The sequence below is a fragment of the Panulirus ornatus genome, chromosome 22 (genome assembly GCF_036320965.1).
Source record: "Panulirus ornatus isolate Po-2019 chromosome 22, ASM3632096v1, whole genome shotgun sequence".
NCBI classification, from domain to species: Eukaryota; Metazoa; Arthropoda; class Malacostraca; order Decapoda; family Palinuridae; genus Panulirus; species Panulirus ornatus.
In genome coordinates this window covers 18,388,814-18,411,407 of record NC_092245.1, presented here as the reverse complement: position 1 = coordinate 18,411,407, position 22,594 = coordinate 18,388,814, and the positions used below count along the sequence as shown (strand labels likewise).

Here is a 22,594-nt window from a genome sequence, read left to right as displayed (position 1 = left end):
TGGGCTATGGACAAACTCAAAAGTTGGCCTGACATATGGTTGATGAAATTATTAAATGCAAAGTAGTGAGGATGGAATATAACGAAAGAAAGTTTAGGCAGAATTATTGCCTTATGAGAAACAAGCAGCAGGAACCTGAGCATGATAGAGACCTAGAGATCTACATTTTGCCTAACCTGCTGCCAGAGGAAGAACATAAATGTGGCAAACCATCTGCTGGAAAATATCTAAATCACTTTTAAGTATATGGATAAAGAAATGTTTCATAATCTATTCATGCCATATATTAGAACAAAACTGGATTATACATCTCAGTTCTTGTCTGCATCTAGAGCACAAATATTTAACTGATAGGGTCCACAAGTGTGCAATTTAGATGGTACCATACCAGAGTTACAAGAGATCAGATACAATAAAAGGTTAGGGTTACCAATTTGCCCATCAAGCAGAACAGAAGAGAGGATATGACCTAATCACAGCTTTCAAGTTTCTAAATCAGTTCGATGACATCGACAGTAAAGAGTTCTTTATGATGTCAAGACAAGAAGTTTGTCAGAAAAGATGCGAAGGACTGTTTTAGTGTAAGGGTTATGAATGGCTGGAATAGAATAATAATGAAAATGAATGACAGTAAACAAAAGTTAAGAAAGTATTGATGGTAAAGAAATTTAAATAAATGGAGCCCCATAAGTGTACAACTCTCTCTCCATATCTATGGGTAATGGATATACATTTCATTTAAGTAAAAATAGTACTTAATAACAGGCTGCATTAACTTTCCATGAACCTATAATTTATATACAGGACACAGCTTCCAGTCCAAAAATCTCAGCATGTAACGAAGATTCATATCCTAAATCAGACAGCCAAATGTTAACATTGTAACTGATACTCATGAATGAAATTCAATTTCCACAAACCAAAATACACAAAAATTAAAATTTCTTGCATCCAAACTACACAGATTACAGAAGCTTGGGGTTGAAGTTACCTGAATTACTCTTAATAACAACAGTGACCTGTTCAGTGCATTACACATATAACCTGCTGAACACTCTCAGCCCCATAATTGGATTCAGATATTTGAACTGCTTACTACAGTAAGTCACTAACAATAATTTTTTGCTCCAACAGGCTTCATCTCAGGATAACAGTAAACACATCATACCTTGCAACTGATATATCCTACACTTGCAATAAATAAACTGTACGTAGCCTGTACAAATCAATAATCCACTAAGATAAAAACTACACATTTTTGACATCTACAGTCATTTGAATAATACTAGTGAATTTATTCACGTTACCAGGAGCAAGGTAGAAATACATTAGCAACTTCTTACAAAACAATTCTGAGTGGAAGAGATGAATGCAAATATAAGTGTAATGTACTTAAACCACTGAGATGCAAATATGTAGGAATAAAACAATGTTGTTACAACTAATTTGAGAGCTATGTGTTTTTATGGATATATTCTCAAAACATTGAAGTCTAGATGAAGGTATAAATATTAATACTTGGAGCAACTGTATGCATACACACCAAAATTAATTTCTATCTGAAATGTCCTACCAGCATATCATTGTTCTAAAAAATGAGTAAAAATTAGACGAGGACTTTGAATTATCCCTCTAATCAGGAACTCCTACCCTGATTTTGAATTATCCCTAACTCTTACTCTGTTTTCAGTAATAAATTAATTTGCTTTCAAGTTTTGTCCCATATTCCTGTTGAACAAACATAGAAACACTTGAAGATTAGAGTTTTATATGAAGAAAATGAATGCAAGTTACATGCATGTACAGTTCACTTAATATTTCACACAATATATGTTGTTGTAAGTGTATACAGAGATTTAGGTAGGACTCCAATTCAAATCACAAGTTTTTTGACTGATATTCCACAATGAGACTCAGTTTGTAACTTCAACTGTACTGATTTTGCATACCTGATGTAGTTTTTAAATGTCATTAATATTTACATGCCTCACTGCCGTTACTGGGAGATGCATTCCAAGAAATGAAATACAGTTTGTAGTTTAACCTTTGAAATGTAAGTTGTAACTGTGATAGTATGAATCTATTGTATTTCCTTGTCCACTATAGCATTTCATGTGAGATTATATTGATTTGACTGAATTCTTAGTTTTTGCTGATCATTTTGTGGTGAGTTTACTCTGGCAATGTTTGTCATCACTAGAATCATGGCTGATATTTTAGAAGTGACATTAGTCATGTATAGTATATAATTTCATCACTGAAACATAACTTATATTTGTGGTTGTCATTGTTTCCTTATTCCAATGCACATTTTCCAGTGAGATTTTCTAATTTTGACTACAGTTCTTGTATAGCTTTTTTCATGGTGTTTGCTCTGGCAATGATTAGTATCATTACATTGGTGGTCAAATCAGAAACAAAATCATTTTAGTAACATATAGTATATAAGTCATCCTTAACATGTAATATATTTTTCAAAATAAAAAAAATGTTCTGCATTTCTTCTTGGGAAGATTTTATCACTATGACTACAGCTCCTACCTCTCTGAATGTTTTGAGGCGAGTTTATTGTGGCAGTGTTTGGCATTGCTACAGTGGTGATCTCCCAATCTAAAAGCATAATTACCTCAGTAACATATAGTTTATACCCAATTATTTTTTTAATGTAACTACTGTTTGTTACAAATTCTTTTTTTTAACTTCTTGTTTTAGTTTAGCACTTTTGTGGGAGATTTTATCAGTCACTATAGTTTTCATTTAACTTATTTCTGATTGTTCTTGCAATAAATTTACTTTGCAGTACTTGGCTTTGCTACAATGGCGGTCACTACTGTAGAAGAAAATCAAATTAGGAATCTTTATGGTTCAAAGGAAAAATGAAAGAACATTTCCAAGTGTAGGTTTATTTTTCAAGACCTCTTTAGTGGGACTGACACAAAAATGGTACAAAGTTGTACAGACAAAATTTTATTGGGAAAAAGGCTCCTCACCTGATTAACCAAAATTGAGGAATAAGGTATCTAACATGATTTTGGATGGGAGGTGAGGGCAGGGGCCATGTTCCTTGGTACTGGTGGGTCAGGTGTAGGAAAGTTCATTAAGTACTGGCACTAATTCAGATTTTTATATATATCTCTGTCCTGTTCTTGTGTCATTCCCATTGAGAAGTTTTAGAAAATAAACATAAGCTTAGGAAGATGTTGCACTTTTCCTTTCAGGTACAATAAGAAGAATTTGTCTACTTCAAGGTAACATGGTGGTTCAACATTACTTTGGTAGAATATAGTTTGTAAATTATTGTAAAATATAACTTCCACATTATTACTTTTTTGTATTTCCCATTCACTTTTATCATTTTCTTTCTGCAAGTCTCATCCTTCTGATAGTGGTATTTCACATTTCATTATATACACTCAAGCACCAAATTGTAGACTTTAGAGCACTACTGCCTCAATTCCAAACTAGGAAAACATTGAAAAAGATTAGCACAGGCCATGCTCTCATAGTTTATGCACTGACGACAAATTTTTTTTGAATTTCGACTTTCTGTACAATAGTACGCATGTCATGCCTCCTTTTCAAACCACTATGCTTAGATCTATTATTTGGATGCTTTTTGGGTGCCATTATGGAGAAAGTGAAAGGATGTTTATGAGATGCATGAGCAAACTTATGGGTAAAGTGAAGACTATAAGTTGGTATAGTTGAAGTGAGTCACAAATGTCTTGAGGTGTAAGGTTATCCACAGGTGTCACTAAGAACCAAACAACATAGCAGAAAAAAAATCTGCACCAGAGACACCTCTTAATTATCAGAGAAAATGTACAAAGTAAGTTTTGTAAAAAAAAATTCACAGTAAAAGAAAAAGTTTCCTTGTATTATTGTTTATGTTGTGATGAAGGTTATTTTTTTCAATGCTGTCCTGTCTGTATAAATAATGGGTAAATACATAAAAAATATGTATAAAATATACTTAGAATATGTAAAACTATATTTATGATGAATGTGGAATGTGTGATATGCAAAAAAATAGAAAAAATATGTGACTAAAAGGGGTGGGAGCAAAAGGCTGGAAATCCTCCCCTCCAGTTTTGACTTTTTCAAAAGAAGGAACACAGGAGGCCAAGTGAGGATTATCCCTCTCAGGCTCATTCCTCTGTTCTTGACGCTACCTTGCTAACACGGAAAATGGCAAACATGAAAAAAATTATACACAATCGCTGTTTCCTGCATCAGCGAGGTAGCGCCAGGAAAACAGACAAAAAAGGCCACTTTCGTTCACACTCAGTCACTAGCTATCATGTGTAATGCACCGAAACCACAGCTCCCTAATCCACATTCAGGCCCCACAGACCTTTACATGGTTTACCCCAGACTCTTCACATGCCCTGGTTCAGTCCATTGACAGCACGTTGACCCTTATAAGACGTCATTCCAATTCACTCTATTACTTGCATGCCTCTCACCCTCCTGTATGTTTAGGCCCCGATTGCTCAAAATCTTTTTCACTCCATCCTTCCACCTCCAATTTGGTCTCCCCCTTCTCCCTGTTCCCTCCACCTCTGACACATATATCCTCTTTATCAATCTTTCCTCACTCATTCTCTCCTTATGTCCAAACCATTTCAACACGCCCTCTTCTGCTCTCTCAACCACTCTTTTTACTTCTGCTCATCTCTCTTACCCTTTCATTACTTACTCGATCAAACCAAAACTCTTGTGTTTACCTCCCTAACAACCCCCATCCATAAACAAATTAAACAACCATGGGGACATCACACACCCCTGTCGTCTCCTGTCGTCAGCATGGTAGCGCCAGGAAATATATGAAGAATGACCCATCCACTCATATACACATATATGCATAAACACCCATACATGCACATATACATATCAACAGAGTGCATTGGAATGCTGTGGTATACTGGGGTCGACATGCTGTCAATGGACTGAACCAGGGTATGTGAAGCATCTGGGGTAAACCATGGAAAGGTCTGTGGGGTCTGGATATGGATAGGGAACTGTGGTTTCGGTGCATTACACAACAGCTAGTGACTGAGTGTGAATGAATGGGGCCTTTTTTGTCTGTTTGCCTGGTGCTACCTCATTGAAGTGGGGGATAGTGACGCTGTTTCCTGTGAGGCAGAGTAGCAACATGAATGGATGAAGGCAAGCAAGTATGAATATGTACATGAGTATATATGTATTTGTGTGAATATGTACATGTGTATATATGTATTTGTCTATCTATATCCTATATATATCCTTTTTCCAAAAGAAGGACAGAGAAGGGGGCCAGGTGAGGATATTCCCTCTAAGGCCCAGTCCTCTGTTCATAACGCTACCTCGCTTGCGAGAAATGGCGAATAGTACGAAAGAAAAAAAGTCTATGTATATGTATGTATATGTGCCTATATGGGCATTTGTGTATATATATGTGTATACGAGTGTATGGGTCGGGTCATTCTTTGTCTACTTCCTGGTGCCACCTCAATGACGTGGGAAACAGCGATTGTGTATAACACAGAAAAATACATAAATCTAGCTTGTAGATTTATGTGCTGAAAAAGGACTGATGATTGGGAATACCTGGTTTAAAAAGCGAGATTTACATAAGTATACTTATGTAAGTAGGAGAGATGGCCAGAGAGCGTTATTGGATTATGTGTTAATTGACAGGCGCGCGAAAGAGAGACTTTTGGATGTTAATGTGCTGAGAGGTGCAACTGGAGGGATGTCTGATCATTATCTTGTGGAGGCTAAGGTGAAGATTTGTATGGGTTTTCAGAAAAAAAGAGTGAATGTTGGGGTGAAGAGGGTGGTGAGAGTAAGTGAGCTTGGGAAGGAGACTTGTGTGAGGAAGTACCAGGAGAGACTGAGTACAGAATGGAAAAAGGTGAGAACAATGGAAGTAAGGGGAGTGGGGGAGGAATGGGATGTATTTAGGGAATCAGTGATGGATTGCGCAAAAGATGCTTGTGGCATGAGAAGAGTGGGAGGTGGGTTGATTAGAAAGGGTAGTGAGTGGTGGGATGAAGAAGTAAGAGTATTAGTGAAAGAGAAGAGAGAGGCATTTGGACGATTTTTGCAGGGAAAAAATGATATTGAGTGGGAGACGTATAAAAGAAAGAGACAGGAGGTCAAGAGAAAGGTGCAAGAGGTGAAAAAAAGGGCAAATGAGAGTTGGGGTGAGAGTATCATTAAATTTTAGGGAGAATAAAAAGATGTTCTGGAAGGAGGTAAATAAAGTGCGTAAGACAAGGGAGCAAATGGGAACTTCAGTGAAGGGCGCAAATGGGGAGGTGATTACAAGTAGTGGTGATGTGAGAAGGAGATGGAGTGAGTATTTTGAAGGTTTGTTGAATGTGTTTGATGATAGAGTGGCAGATATAGGGTGTTTTGGTCGAGGTGGTGTGCAAAGTGCGAGGGTTAGGGAAAATGAGTTGGTAAGCAGAGAAGAGGTAGTAAAAGCTTTGCGGAAGATGAAAGCCGGCAAGGCAGCAGGTTTGGATGGTATTGCAGTGGAATTTATTAAAAAAGGGGGTGACTGTATTGTTGACTGGTTGGTAAGGTTATTTAATGTATGTACGACTCATGGTGAGGTGCCTGAGGATTGGCGGAATGCGTGCATAGTGCCATTGTACAAAGGCAAAGGGGATAAGAGTGAGTGCTCAAATTACAGAGGTATAAGTTTGTTGAGTATTCCTGGCAAATTATATGGGAGGGTATTGATTGAGAGGGTGAAGGCATGTACAGAGCATCAGATTGGGGAAGAGCAGTGTGGTTTCAGAAGTGGTAGAGGATGTGTGGATCAGGTGTTTGCTTTGAAGAATGTATGTGAGAAATACTTAGAAAAGCAAATGGATTTGTATGTAGCATTTATGGATCTGGAGAAGGCATATGATAGAGTTGATAGAGATGCTCTGTGGAAGGTATTAAGAATATATGGTGTGGGAGGCAAGTTGTTAGAAGCAGTGAAAAGTTTTTATCGAGGATGTAAGGCATGTGTACGTGTAAGAAGAGAGGAAAGTGATTGGTTCTCAGTGAATGTAGGTTTGCGGCAGGGGTGTGTGATGTCTCCATGGTTGTTTAATTTGTTTATGGATGGGTTGTTAGGGAGGTGAATGCAAGAGTTTTGGAAAGAGGGGCAAGTATGAAGTCTGTTGGGGATGAGAGAGCTTGGGAAGTGAGTCAGTTGTTGTTCGCTGATGATACAGCGCTGGTGGCTGATTCATGTGAGAAACTGCAGAAGCTGGTGACTGAGTTTGGTAAAGTGTGTGAAAGAAGAAAGTTAAGAGTAAATGTGAATAAGAGCAAGGTTATTAGGTACAGTAGGGTTGAGGGTCAATTCAATTGGGAGGTGAGTTTGAATGGAGAAAAACTGGAGGAAGTGAAGTGTTTTAGATATCTGGGAGTGGATCTGGCAGCGGATGGAACCATGGAAGCGGAAGTGGATCATAGGGTGGGGGAGGGGGTGAAAATTCTGGGAGCCTTGAAGAATGTGTGGAAGTTGAGAACATTATCTCGGAAAGCAAAAATGGGTATGTTTGAAGGAATAGTGGTTCCAACAATGTTGTATGGTTGCGAGGCGTGGACTATGGATAGAGTTGTGCGCAGGAGGATGGATGTGCTGGAAATGAGATGTTTGAGGACAATGTGTGGTGTGAGGTGGTTTGATCGAGTAAGTAACGTAAGGGTAAGAGAGATGTGTGGAAATAAAAAGAGCATGGTTGAGAGAGCAGAAGAGGGTGTTTTGAAATGGTTTGGTCACATGGAGAGAATGAGTGAGGAAAGATTGACCAAGAGGATATATGTGTCGGAGGTGGAGGGAACGAGGAGAAGAGGGAGACCAAATTGGAGGTGGAAAGATGGAGTGAAAAAGATTTTGTGTGATCGGGGCCTGAACATGCAGGAGGGTGAAAGGAGGGCAAAGAATAGAGTGAATTGGAGCGATGTGGTATACCGGGGTTGACGTGCTGTCAGTGGATTGAATCAAGGCATGTGTATGGGGGTGGGTTGGGCCATTTCTTTCGTCTGTTTCCTTGCGCTACCTCGCAAACGCGGGAGACAGCGACAAAGTAAAGAAAAAAAAAAAAACATATACATACGCTTACACATACATATACTTGCTTACCCTTATCCATTCCTGGCACTACCCCGCTCCACAGGAAACAGCATTGCTACTCCTTGCTTCAGCAGGGTAGCACCTGGAAAACAGACAAAAAAGACCAATTTTGTTCACACCCAGTCTCTAGCTGTCATGTGTAATACACCAAAACCACAGCTCCCTATACATGTTCAGGCCCCACAGACCTTTCCATGGTTTACCCTGGGGGTAAGGGAAAAAAAAATCCCATATATTGCCTGTGTGTCGTAAAAGGCGACTTAAAGGGGAGGGAGCAGGAGGCTGGAAACCCTCCCCTCCAGTTTTTTGCATTTCAAAAAAAAAAAAAAAAAAAAAAAATTAGGCCAACTGAGGAATTTTCCCTCAGGCTTAGTCCTCTGTTCTTAATGCTACCTCGCTAATGCAGGAAATGGCGAATATGTATGAAAAAAAAATATTGTGTCATGTATTTAGGTGTGCTTAGAACAAAGTCACACCTAGAAATAACCATAATCATCATATACAGTAACTTAAATAATGAAGAATATTTACATATATAATAAGGATCCATGTCAATTCTTCATCCATCCACACCAACATGGAGGAAAGTATACCACGGTTTTGGGTAACATCTATAAAGTATGATACCGAGATATTCTATATGGGATATTTTTTTCAATGGGAATTTCTTTTTCAAAAAGAATACACAATAATAGTGCTGAAGCGCACATGAGCATATGAATAAAAATACAATGTACTATATAAAATCCCACTAATATCTGGTGACTGACATAAAAGAATAATTGGAGTTAGTGCATGATTCAGTTATGTGGAACAGCAATATCGGTTCCTGTTAGCTTGAACTACAATCTGTTTGTCCCAGCATGGCAGTGGAAGACTGGTACTGTGGTATGGTCTTCAGTTTTTAAATTCAAGCCTCTCTTCATGGGTATGACATGTACTAAAATAGCACCTTGCTATGCTACACTATATCTCTGATGCCTGTTCCTAACTGGAACTCCCTCAAGTGGGTGGCAATAGAGTCTCCATAACTAATGACCTAGTTTCAATTGAGCCTTTAACGTATCATATTAAAAATCAAAATATCTAATTAAATTTAGTATATATGAGGCACCCTATGTATTTCCAGATAACATTTAAAACAGTACAATACTAACAAACAACCTGTCGCATGATGTTCTAATGATAATGGGTACAAGCAAGAAAAATATTTAGTATATATTTCTTTAAATCAAGTGATTCTTGTGGAAAGGATCACTGTACATAATACAGGTTTTCATAACATTTTCTGAATGTGTTATGCAAGATTTAGAATAACATACTTCAATATAAATTTCTACAATAAAAGATAATTTCAATAAACATAGCAATATGAATCACATGTAGCTTAGTAATGCATATGATACTAAAGCATTAAATTAAAATATAATACTGTGTTCAGTATGATACAAAAATTAAAGGAATATGAACCAGATTTCCTAAACATCAAATAATCTCAATTACTTTTCAAAGGAACTAAATAATATATATATATATATATATATATATATATATATATATATATATATATATATATATATATATATATGTAAACCATAGCTAAACACCAATTAAAAAAGCTTGCCTCTACTCATTAGAGTTTCGTAACTTTATTGAAAACCTTAATCTAAATGCAGATGCTAAAATGGACTTTAACATGAATGGTATGGGCACTGCAACAGCTCTACCTCTTTCTTCATAAAGGCAAGCTAAAAATTGTATGATAATACACATGTACTTCTTACTTTCATACCATTATCACGATAACCTATATTTTTTCTATTTTATCTATATTCTTTAACAACCCACATATGCCTGAATGCACATAATGGTATGTAAGCAGACATCTTGGAGCACATTTCATAAAACTTAATATCTATTCTTTCCTTTAAGTTTCTATACATAGCCCACCACTTTACTCTTTTTCCAGTAAGAGCAACTATTTTCTTGTCTGTCACTTGATGTAAGATATTAAATGTGAGAGAATAACACAAACTGCCCTTGAAACTTCAGGTATTTCTGTACCTATGAACTTACTCTGACACAGTTCTCATTACTGTATTCATGTAACAAATATTGGAAAATCTGGATTATCCCAGATCTTGCTACTATCATCTCTACAGAGCCTGACCTAAAGTATTATGTTAAATTAACCAACCATTCACATAGGCAAGTCTTGTTTTTCTGAAGGTGTATATAACATCACAAGATTAATGTTGATCACACATGCAGTTTATTGCTGTCACTATATGTTCCTGTATCTGATAATATTCTATCACAATATCTTTGGTTCTCAGTGGCAGTATTATGGCTGAATGTAAGAGTAAAGCACTTCAGCTTAAAGTTCTGTATTTGGGGACTGTTAACTTTGGTGCTGTCAACTACTGAGACACAGGTCAAGGCCTGTACCATCAGAATAAAATGAATTTATTTTTATTTTCATCCAATAAAATCTCCTTATCCCACTTATTGCACTATTCATAAAAAGTTATCAAAATTCAAACTCCAAGTTATGGATACAGGTATCTTCCCTGCCAATGTGCTAAAAACACACAAAGTGCTACAAACAAAACAGTTTTCTGAAAAGTGATATATATTCCTGAGGGTAGTTTTTCTGAAGAATGGTATTCAAACTTGTAGAATTTTCGAAAAATTTAGAAAAGACCTTTACTTACACATTAAAACACAGGCATCAAGGCTTTGACTATTTAAGGCAGTTGTTGCAAACTCGAACTGGGTGATCCCAACCTCGTTCCTTAACCGGCCTAAGACTTGGAGAGCATCCATCACAAACACCTTGACCACATGCCCGACAATGATGTAAAGTTAGTCTTGGACCAAATTCTTTGTCGCAAACTGCACAATTTGTTATGATTTCATCAGGAATCCAATATGATGGTCGAGTACTATCTTTCAGAAATTCTGAAAAAAAGATGGCCAATGGTTATCAATGAGGCATATATCTTCTTATATTTACACTGTTGATCTATATGTGGCACTTTAAAAGTTACAGAATGATACATAGGAGGAAAATGTTGTCAATACAGATGCTCAGTGCATTTTAATGATAGTACAGTGCAAAGGTAGTTAAAGCAAGTAGGAAGTATCAGGAACAGATCAAGGACAGCCTCATTTGTTCACATCCACATCGATTATAATGCACTGAAACAAGCAAAAAGCCTTTCCACAGCCAAGCCCCATAAACCTTTCCGTGGTTTCCCTGACTACTTCATGTGCCCTTGCTCTGCCCAACGACAGCATGACACATCCTGTATTGTTCATCACTCCAATTTGTTCTATTCCATGCATGCCTCCCACCCTCCTGGATGTTCATGCCAAATAACTCTATCCTTCCATCTCCTCTTGGTCTACCCTGAGTCTGATCCCTCTACTTCTGACACATACATCCTCTTAGTTGGTTTCTCTTCACACATCTATATATGTCCAAACCATTTCAACATATCATGTTCAGGTTTCTTAATCATACTCTGCTTAATATTACATCTCTCTTTTACATTGTCATTCCTTACACAACCAAGCCTTCCCACACCACATACATCCTCTTCCAATTCACATTTTTATGTGAATGTTCCCACACCCCATACAGTCCTCAAACATTTAATTTCCAATACATCCATCCTCTTCCAATTCACATTTTCATGTGAATATATCACATCCTCCTGCAATTTCAGACCCAGGTAACTCAAAGTGTATTTCACTCCGTCTCTTCCTGTCTCCCTCTCTTCCTTGTTCCCTGCACTTCCAACACATATCCTTTAAGTCAGTCTCTCCATACTTATCCTCTCCATGTGTTCAAATAATTTCAGCTCACCCTGTTCCACTTTCTCAAGCATCCTCCACTTACTGCCTCACCTCTCTCACATTATTATTACTCATTTCATTAACTCTCCTCATGCCACATATTGTTCTTAGGCATTTCAATTCTAACACATTAACTTTCTTCCATTTAGGGTCCACGACACATTAATACAGTAATGGCAGAACAACTATGCCATCAAACATACCCATCTCTGCCCTAAAAATACTGCAGATAAATACACTTGTGAGCATTCTTAATCCATTTCCCCGAACAATCTATATACTGAATGGTCCTAAAGGCATAATGGTTTACAGTGTAAATTGTGATTCTGCTAGTGTTTGTTCAGTGAACATTAGTTTGGTAATAATTATCAGCATCCAATGAAAGACCTAGCTCACCAACAGCATGTAACTTAACTCAAAATTCCGGAGAGAGCTAAGCCTGGAAACCTTATGTTCAGTGACAGGTCTTCTGCCAACCTGGAAGCAAGTATTATTAGTAATAACATCACTTGGTCTACTTCAAGTACCTTATTGTATTATATTACTTTTCTTGTTTTCTAACCTCTTCATGAGTGTCTATTCTACTTTCTCTAGCACCTAATATTCAACAGATCTTTACAATAATCTTTCTATCTTCACCATGCTACATCTGATTTCAATAAATCTAATCTACATTTCTTAATCTCTTTAATCTCTCCCTCACTTCCATACCACTTAACCTTTTGATTCAACTACAAAAATCCCACGACTGCATTAAACTACGTACTCAGCTTCGTTCTTAATTTTTTATTTCCTCTCATCATACCGTTCTCTATATCTTTTGCTTTCTTTGTTTATTTGCAACTATCCATCTGTTGTCTTGTAACTTCAAAGTGGATTTCGAGCTGATGCAACAAGGGCTAGTGCCTGTTTCTCTGAAGTGTCTCATGTACTGTCCTGCCATTACATTTACCCTCTATACCATTCATTTTTCCATATGAACAATTACTCACATGTTCCTTACTGCATCAATATCATTTACTTAAATCTCCCACTTCAGGCTTTTCATGGGAAATGAGAAATCTGGGTTAAACAGTTGTGTGATAACAGTGTCTTGAGGGAGGAAACTAAAGAAATGAGCACACATCATGGTCTGTATGGGAGTTTCATAGAATCCAGTATCTTGAACACTGGAGGGAGATACACATAAGACCGGAAAATGAAAGTTTATCTTCATGTAGTATATTTCTTACCTATAGGATATTTTGCCACAGATGCCAATGTTCCAGAGATCACTTCACTAACTTGTCGAACGCGTACTGTTCGCTCATCACCAGAACAATCATAATCTGAAAACATGAAATATGACAAAATAATGAGAATGAGTTTCCTAACCTGTAAAATAAAAACCGAGACATTATTGAAATACTGATTCCACTATTTGCCGACTTCCTTTCAAAAAGTAAAAACTGGGTGTTAAACTCATAATTAGTACACATAAGAAACACTAAGCTGGAGTTGCCCTCTGCTAATGGCCTGTCAAGGGCGAGGCACTAAAGACAAAGAAGCGGCACTGGAGTTCACCAATTCTGGAAACTTTAGCCATGGCCAACCCCTTGAGGGAGTTCCAGGAGGGAACAGGCATCAGAGATATAGATAGATACAGAGGAATAAAATGATTATCCAATGGAGGTTTTAAAGGAATCACTGACCTAGTTTATTGGTTTTGAGCTAATACTTTAAGATACAATAAAGCAAGCACCTAAAAATGATACAGCCTCACCAATGGAGACGTTTTGCTTGCAGCATAATCTCAAACAGGTAGAATTTGGTACATATTAATGAGACTATATTGAGAATGTACGGTAACCTTGATGTGGTATGCATTTTTTCAATAAAATTATGCATATATTCAGCACTATCTGTGAGTGACTGAAGAAAACCTCAAGACCAGGATGGAAACAGGTGTTGTTTCCTCATTATTTATCCTCCTTTTAATTTATGCTTCAGTTCTAATGAATTTGAAGGCAACAGAACTGAACAGTTAAGTTTCCTATAAATGATGAAGAAATTACAGTTCATTGATGCACATGCACATTAATGGTTTTTCACAATGTGATTTCATGTTGAAATTCCTATCTATATATCTCTAATGCCCATTCCCTTAACTGGGGAATGCCAGTGGTACTTCTTTGCCTTTAGTGCCTTAAATTTAACAGGCCACTGGCAGATGGCAAGTCTAGTGCACTGCTTTCAGAGGCTCTTGCCTAATGTTCCTACCAATTACTTCTAATATTCCTCCCTAATGTAACAAGCTACTGCTTCTACCTAATGCTCCCAGATAATGCTCCAACATACTACTTCTGCCTCATGTTTCTACCTAAAGCTTTAGCTGAAGCTGCTGACTAATGTTCCTACCAACTACTTCTATCTACTACTCCTAACGTTTTGCCAAAAGGTAGGGATAGCGCAAAGCACCCACCACAAGAAAATTTTGAGTTTCAAAGAATGAGCTGTGTGAGTTAAGTGTTGTCAAGAGTTATTTGTGACTAGGAAGGAATATATATTTGTGTAGTCAAAATACCAGCAGCCCATGTACAGGTAAGCCAAAAAGAAAAGACAGCTACCTGAGTCAAAGAAAAGCAACTTAACAACCAGTGAAGTGCTGGCTCTCGACACAGCCATCACTAACCCTCCCAATACCCAGGTGAGTAGTATCAGTAATATATCCTCCTGGTCGGTGGCTGTCTGCCAACTACTATTTACATAAATGTTTAAGTAAAAGAAATTGCAGTTAAACTTTTCAGGATCATTCTGGTAAAAAAGGGTACATATATTTCCATCTACGACTAACCAATAAACAACACTGTCACCATTTCGAGAAATTTAACTGCAATCCCTTCCCTTGCCAATTTGCCACACTTCATCCTATACAAAAGTTAATCTTCCTCCTCTGTTTTTAACCTTATTATTTGCCAGGACACCTCTCATTTAACATGCCACCTTGTCTCAAACTCACCACCCCATCATCTAACACATTCAAAGGTGCTTTGAAATACTCACTCCCTCTCATTTTAATTCTTTTTCAATTTTCATTCACAAAGCAAATAAGTGGTTTGCTCTCCTAAAATACAATACAAAATAACTTTGCACATCATCAATTTCCATGTTGTTACTAACCATCATTTGCCTCTTTGGTGCTATTTCTGGCTTTAAAACAATTTCTGCAGACTCTAACAGGCTCATCACCCCAACCCAACTCAGGCACAGGCATCTTGACATCAGAGCAGCTGTCACAAAATCCTTCACCACACTTGCGACAATGATGAATGGTATCGAGAAGCTCTTGACACAACTTACAATTCTGCAACAGAGAGCAAATTCAAATGTTATATTTTCAAAATATTCATAGCATTATGATAAATTTCACACAATGAAACAGACACAATTAATAATGAAATATACTTCATGATAAATTTTAGTGTACTGAGCTTCATGAAATATCTTCCTAACAGATACCTGTTAACAGCATATTACTGAGAGAAAAACAGTCCTATCATGGTAATTCTTAATATACTACAAGTCAAAATTTACATTCAATTAAGTTTCATGAAAAATATCCACAACAGAAATTTGTTAATAGTAAATCACTGAGAAAAGATCTATTCCTATTATACCTCTCCTGATAAACTAGCATTAATCAGGATAATCTTACATAAATATACTTACTGTGCACAAATGATTAGGGGTCCAGTATGCTGGGTTGACCTGATTTGTCAGCCACGATGACACTACTTTTGCTGGGGGAGCCGAGATTGTCGAGATAGCAGAACCCAACGCAGCTACCCCTTCCAAAACCTAGGGCAAATGGAAGAGGTAAAGAGCCACTTAACAATAAGATGAACTCATTTTAAGCTGATCATAAGGTAATAAAAGAGTGATCTAAAGCTAGTTATATCAAAATCAAAATATTTTCAATATCTTTTACATGTGACTGAATAACCATCTAAGACCACCCTCACAGCAAAACATACCTGTCTCCCAGCATGTGCTGCTCCTCCTAAGACACTCCCTGGCCATACATGCTGATATTCTTCTTTTACAACACTTCTATCAGGAGACTCATTTCCATACCAGTACTGACGGCTCCGATATATGACTCCACACTTCTCACACTCTAGCACATATCTGTAGTCAAACTCTTGAAGTAATATTTGAAATCTAAAGTCCTCCTCTCATCAGACTTCTAAGATGACAAATTGCACTAACATGCAACATGAATCAATAAAAATGTAGAAACCTACTACATACAATGGTCTGACAGTTTCATACATAACCACAAGTAGCAAACACACTTGAATAACTTTTTCAATGTTAGCTGAGACAATATGGGCAACTGAAAGTCCTAAACATGGCATTTCATTACCTCTAGCAAACCATGACATGAAGGTCCTTTCATACACGGATAAACTCAAAATTACAGCACAACATCCTGACATCACAGTAGCAGCAACAAACATGGAACACTATATTACTCATATGGAACATATGTCTGACTCTCCACAAAAGACTTAAATACCTATCAATGTCATCTTTCCATCTAACACTATTATTTCTATTTCCTTCTAACTAGAGAAGAAAAACAGCACAAAGACTTGTAGTTGGATGCAAGCACATATCTCATTTTTTGGGCTATAAGTAACTACTGACATGCTTCATACTCCTAAATCAAACCCTTTATCTCCTAGAAACTCTGTGATTCAGCTTCTGAAATATACATAAAATACAACAATGATCTCTTCAGTTCTAAAACTGCAGTAATCCATCAGTCACCAGAAAATACTATTAAGTATTTACCCTGCCCATGCATATTTGGCAAGGCCCAGCCATGTGTTATCTTTAGCTGATGATGTCTTGGGAACCACAATTCGTCTTTCTCCTTCACTGTCACACTTACGACACAAGTAAACCTGTAAAAGATAATTACTAAAGAAAACAAGCATGCAAAATATGACACTGTAACTTATGTACAAATAAAGGATGAAAAGGGGAGGGAATAAATGCTTTTGAAATAACAAGAAATGTTATTCACTGTAAAAGAAAAAGGTTATTATACCAATACAAAAATTGGAGGTGGAAAGATGGAGTGAAAAAGGTTTTGTGTGATCGGGGCCTGAACATGCAGGAGGGTGAAAGGAGGGCAAGGAATAGAGTGAATTGGAGCGATGTGGTATACCGGGGTTGACGTGCTGTCAGTGGATTGAATCAAGGCATGTGAAGCGTCTGGGGTAAACCATGGAAAGCTGTGTAGGTATGTATATTTGCGTGTGTGGACGTATGTATATACATGTGTATGGGGGTGGGTTGGGCCATTTCCTTCGTCTGTTTCCTTGCACTACCTCGCAAACGCGGGAGACAGCGACAAAGCAAAAAAAAAAAAAAAATACAAGATCAAAGTAGTACATCTATTACACTAATCTGTATGGTACATTTACAAAGTGGTAATGCATATAGTAAAATTCTGTGAATCTTGGATGCTGGTGACAGAAAGAAGCAAGAAGTAAGCAAGGGATTTGGTCAAGATGTAAGGGCAAATTATGAACTCACCATGATGATAAAAAGAAAGCTCCATAGAAGTGATAAGAACACAATGCATCTTTGCAAATTAGTTTATTTTTCATAACACTAAACACAGCTGATGAACAGCAGCGTTTATTATGAAACCGGCAAACATATTTTGATAAAAAAAAATCTGTCTTGTTCAATGAAAAAAATCAAGATGCTATTAAAGACAAAAATTCAGTGCTAAAAACTTGAATCTGTGGTTTACAAAGGTAGTGAAATAATAGTATTTCACTGATCAATAGTATAAATCAATAGAACAATACTATTTACAAACATATATCATTTATTGGACATAAGGATAGAAAGAGTGAGGAATGGTTGACAAAGAAGATATACGAGTCCGAAGTGGAGGAAAGAAGGAGAATATGGAAACCAAATTGGAAATGGAAGGATGGAGTAGAAAAAATTTTTTGCGACTGAGGCCCGCACATGTAGGAGGGTGAAAGGCATGCATAAGATAGAGTAATTGGGACAATGTGCTGTCAGTGGACTGAACCAGGGAATGTGAATTATCCGAAGTAAAACAAGGAAGGGTATGTGGAACCTGCTTGTGGACAGGGATCTGTTATTTCAGTGCATTATACATGATAGCTAGAGAATGGACGCAAGTGGATACGGCCTTTCTTAATCTGTTCCTGCTGCCACCACGCTAACGTGGGATATGGTGATCAAGTATGAAAAAATCTATTTTCCTTTTTGAGAGACTAAAATCATCAGAATTATTTATAGAAATCTAAATACATCACTGTTATTATGCTGACTGCATAGCTCAAGGGGGATCATCCCACTGTAACCCCCACCCCTTACGTACACCTTGGTGTGAGACTATTCAATCTGTGTATCCCATGTGAGTTTTGGATTACAAATATTTTTCACATATTTATCATAAATTCATTCCAAGCATACATGGCACAAAGAATGAAAATTCATCACTTAATGGGGAATCTTTAACGTTCATGTGGAGATTGGTAAAGTGTACCTGCCTTTGACTTGGTACAACAGAGTATATCAGAGTATCAAGAATGGCCCTGATGCCCAATGTTATATGGTTGTGAGGCATGAGCTATAGATAGAGTTGTGCAGAGGAGGGTGGATGTGTTGGAAATGAGATGTCTGAGGACAATATGTGTTGTGAGGTGGTTTGATCGAGTAAGTAATGAAAGGGTAAGAGAGATGTGTGGTAATATGAAGAAGTGGTTGAGAGAGCAGAAGAGGGTGTGTTGAAATGGTTTGGTCACATGGAGAGAATGAGTGAGGAAAGATTGACAAAGAGGATATATATGTCAGAGGTGGAGGGAACGAGGAGAAGTGGGAGACCAAATTGGAGGTGGAAGCATGGAGTGAAAAATACTTTGAGTGATCGGGGCCTGAACATACAAGAGGGTGAAAGGCATGCAAGGAATAGAGTGAACTGGAACGATGTGGTATATCGGGGTTGATGTGCTGTTAATGGATTGAATCAGGGCATGTGAAGCATCTGGGATAAACCATGGAAAGATCTGTCGGGCCTAGATGTGGAAAGGGAGCTGTGGTTTCAGTGCATTACACATGACAGCTAGACTGTGAGTATGGACAAATGTGGCCTCTTTTGTCTTTTCCTGCCGCTACCTCACTGTAGGTGAGCAGATTAAAGCTGAACATCTTAATGGTGTACATAGGAAACAGCATTAGACATTTAAGTTTCAGAGAGATCAGGAAAATCAGACAGATGGTGTTCTACAGAGGGAAGATTACATTTGAGACTATGAATGTAGAAGAAATGATGAGTAAGAGGCTTGTTTAGAAGCAGTGCCCAAAAATGAGTAGGGTAGGTTTCAAATGCTTAATGATGATCAAGTGGCCCTGGAAACCAAAAAGCCTACCATGACCAGTAACACCATTCCAATTTGGCACTAGAAAATTTGAATGAAAATGTACTGACAGGAACTTAAGAAAATAAGTAATAACGAGTGGAGTAAAGGGTTGCACGAGTCATGTGTTGTCAAGTGTTTTGTTTAAGGACATTGTGCGACTTGTGGAGTGGATGCTAGAAACTCGTACACAAATGTGGTAAGGAGAAAAGATAGCTCCTTGGACCTGGAAGGTATATGTAGTGGACAGCTCAGTGCTGGTTCACTATGATGTTATCAATAAACACAGGGTGTTGAGGATGGTGGAGAAACTTTGGTAGCTGATAGGTAAAGAGCTAGAATATTTCCATAGGAACACATCTCCTATATGTAATACACATGTGCCAGCCACTCTTCCTCAAATTTATCTTCACTGGGAACAGTACATCGAAATTAAATACATTTGCATTATTCACCACCAACAATGTACCTGTTTATGCAGTTTATGGAGTTCATTAGTTATACTGACCCTTGCCACAGTGATCTCCTTGAGGGAGTTCCAGGAGGGAACAGGCATCACAAATATAAACAGAGACAGATAGACTAAAGTTATCCCTAGGGATAAGGGAGAAAGAATACTTTCCTTGTATTCCTTGTGTGTTATAGAAGGCAACTAAAGCAGGCGGAAGCAGGGGGCTGGAAAGCCTCCCCTCCAGTTTTTACTTTTCTAAAAGAAGGAACAGAGATAGGGGCTAAGTTAAGATCTTCCCTCAAAGGCTCAGTCCTCTTTTCTAGGTGCTATCTCACTAATGCAGGAAATGGCGAATATGTATGAAAAAAAGATAGGCTAAAGTGTGAAACTAAGTTCAAGAAAGGAAATAACCCTCAATCCTTTCCACATGTGCCAGCCACTCTCCCTTATCACACTCATATTTAGTGGATACAGTGTAAACTTTCAACACATTTATCTACGTTATTCACTAACGGTGCTGTGCTTATGCAGGAAGTAAAATTAGAATGTAAAACCAAGTTGTGCAGAAAGAAGAAGAAACACTGCACATCCTTCTCTCTTATTGGAAGCTCTGAGACCATTCATCCATACCCACCAGTCCTTCAATCAGCAGTGGACTAGGCCAACATAAAGGTATTTACATATCTTTTTGGTATTTTTTCTTGCTTCAAATGCCAATCTACCATTTCATAAAGCAATTTTTTTTCTATTTTTCTTAACTCAAATATCAAGGTGGACACTGCATGCAATAACATCATATGAGGCTTTAAATTTGACTATCCATCAACAATAGTATATTTTTTTTCATACATATTCACCATTTCCCATGCTAATGAGGTAGCGTTAAAGAACAGAGGACTGAACCTTAGGAGGAATGTCCTCACTTGGCCCCCTTTGTTCTTTTTTGGAAAAGTAAAAAAAACAGGAAAAGGAGGATTTCCAGCCTTCTACAACATGCAGGGAACACATGGGAGGTATTCTTTCTCCCCTGTCTCCAGGGATAAACAATAATTCATATATAACATATTTACTTTCATTAAATGTTTTCCTTAAATGTGATAGTACTTTTAAATTTGTATCAGTATGTCCAGGAAAACTAATTAATACCCTGCAACCCTAAGTAAGTGAAATGGAAGATTACAAAAAATCTTACCTTGTTCTCAAACTGGTGATGATATTTACACTGCCTTTCACCTTCATGGTCTTTAGACCCGTTGTCATGAGTTGCATGGTTCATGAATAAACAGCAACGTGCTTGACAAGCTGAGCAAACACTTGTGCATGTGAAGTATTCATCTGGGAATGCTGGTTCACTGCTGTGTATCTGCCCACTAAACTTTCTGTTAATGGTCTAAGTGAAAAAGAAAAATGACCAACAGTATAGGTGGAAGTTTAAAAGTTTACATTACAAGACTTATCTTAATGGTATTTTCATGGTCTGTCGAACCATGGAAATCAAAGGATTGGGTAAATGACAGAAATTATTGCTGAATTTTCCAAGGAGTAAAAAGTCATACAGAACCTAGCACATGATCATTGTCAACAAGATGATGATGCACAATCAGGTCCACTGCATACAAGAGCTATTCAACATTAAAGGTACATGCAAAGAAATTATGTACTGTCAGGTAATAAACATATGGCTTCGACATTAATGTTAATCTGTGCCTTGTTCTCTTGCCAAAGCCAATAGCAAGCTTTGGACAAAGAACTGTACACAAACATAAAAGTTATACATTGGTAGCCAGACAGTACTGCATCCCACATGTTCATATCACTGTGTTTTTTAACAGTATTCATTATAATATCAGTCAGGCAGAAAGCACTGATACTAGGTAACATTACTTAATCCATATTTACAATCATAAGAAACCTTGCTCATATGATTTTTATAACTCACAATATTGTAATAGGTACATGGAAAGAATTGAGCACAGCATCATAAAGTTCTGCAAGGGCGTGGTGCAAACTGGCATGGTATCAATGAATGTTCTGTGCTGAAAGGAGGTGGATGTACATGGTTAATATAGGTCATTATGAGCAGCAGGTTTGTACCCAAGAGTAAATCTATTTCTGATATTGCTAGGTTATTTTTGGCATTTGTTTGGATTGGCCCAAAATTGTTATCTTTTGGCAGTCTTAAATTGCTTGGGTTGGTCCAAAATCAACAAAAAATTCATTTACAAAAAGGTTTATGTTTGTTAGGAGAGTATATTGGATCTACATTCTTTGGGCAGGAGTACATCTCAGTTTTCTACATGGGATTTGGGTAAAAAGATTTTTCAAGATGAGATCCTATGGGAAAACGGAATTAATTAAATCAGAGTTCACTGAACGAGCACCTTTTCAGAAAATGTATCACTCATTATGGAAGACTTCAGTGTTTGAATGTATACTGGATTAGTGTGTCATCACTAATTATTCCAATATGTGGAGAGAGTTTTACACACATGGGACCCTATCTCTTGTGCATTCTTTATCAAATCTTTACATATTTGTTGGCTGTTTGCATTTTCCATGTCTTCAGTAGCACACTACTATCACCCTAATCTACTCTCATCTTACAGAGGGACAGCTCCATAAAGAAATCTAAATGCAATGGTGAAATCACAAAATCTTGACAGACTCCCATACTCACTTTAGAAAACCTACACATACTACACT

General features: G+C 37.4%; 1 protein-coding gene across 6 annotated transcripts in view; it reads right to left on the bottom strand.

Moving 5' to 3' along the window:
- Positions 1-9,328: 9,328 nt before the first annotated feature.
- LOC139756596 (zinc finger FYVE domain-containing protein 1-like) overlaps positions 9,329-22,594 on the bottom strand; it is a 47,389-nt gene continuing 34,123 nt past the window's right edge. For all 6 annotated transcript variants that reach the window (XM_071676230.1, XM_071676232.1, XM_071676235.1 and 3 more), the window contains 7 exons: positions 21,084-21,281; positions 16,823-16,935; positions 16,000-16,153; positions 15,695-15,823; positions 15,146-15,329; positions 13,219-13,314; positions 9,329-11,086 (listed from right to left, as the gene is read on the bottom strand). In XM_071676230.1, coding sequence (XP_071532331.1) covers positions 10,869-11,086; positions 13,219-13,314; positions 15,146-15,329; positions 15,695-15,823; positions 16,000-16,153; positions 16,823-16,935; positions 21,084-21,281 — 1,092 coding nt within the window. In that variant the 3' untranslated portion in view covers positions 9,329-10,868. The remainder of the gene's footprint in view (positions 11,087-13,218; positions 13,315-15,145; positions 15,330-15,694; positions 15,824-15,999; positions 16,154-16,822; positions 16,936-21,083; positions 21,282-22,594) is intronic.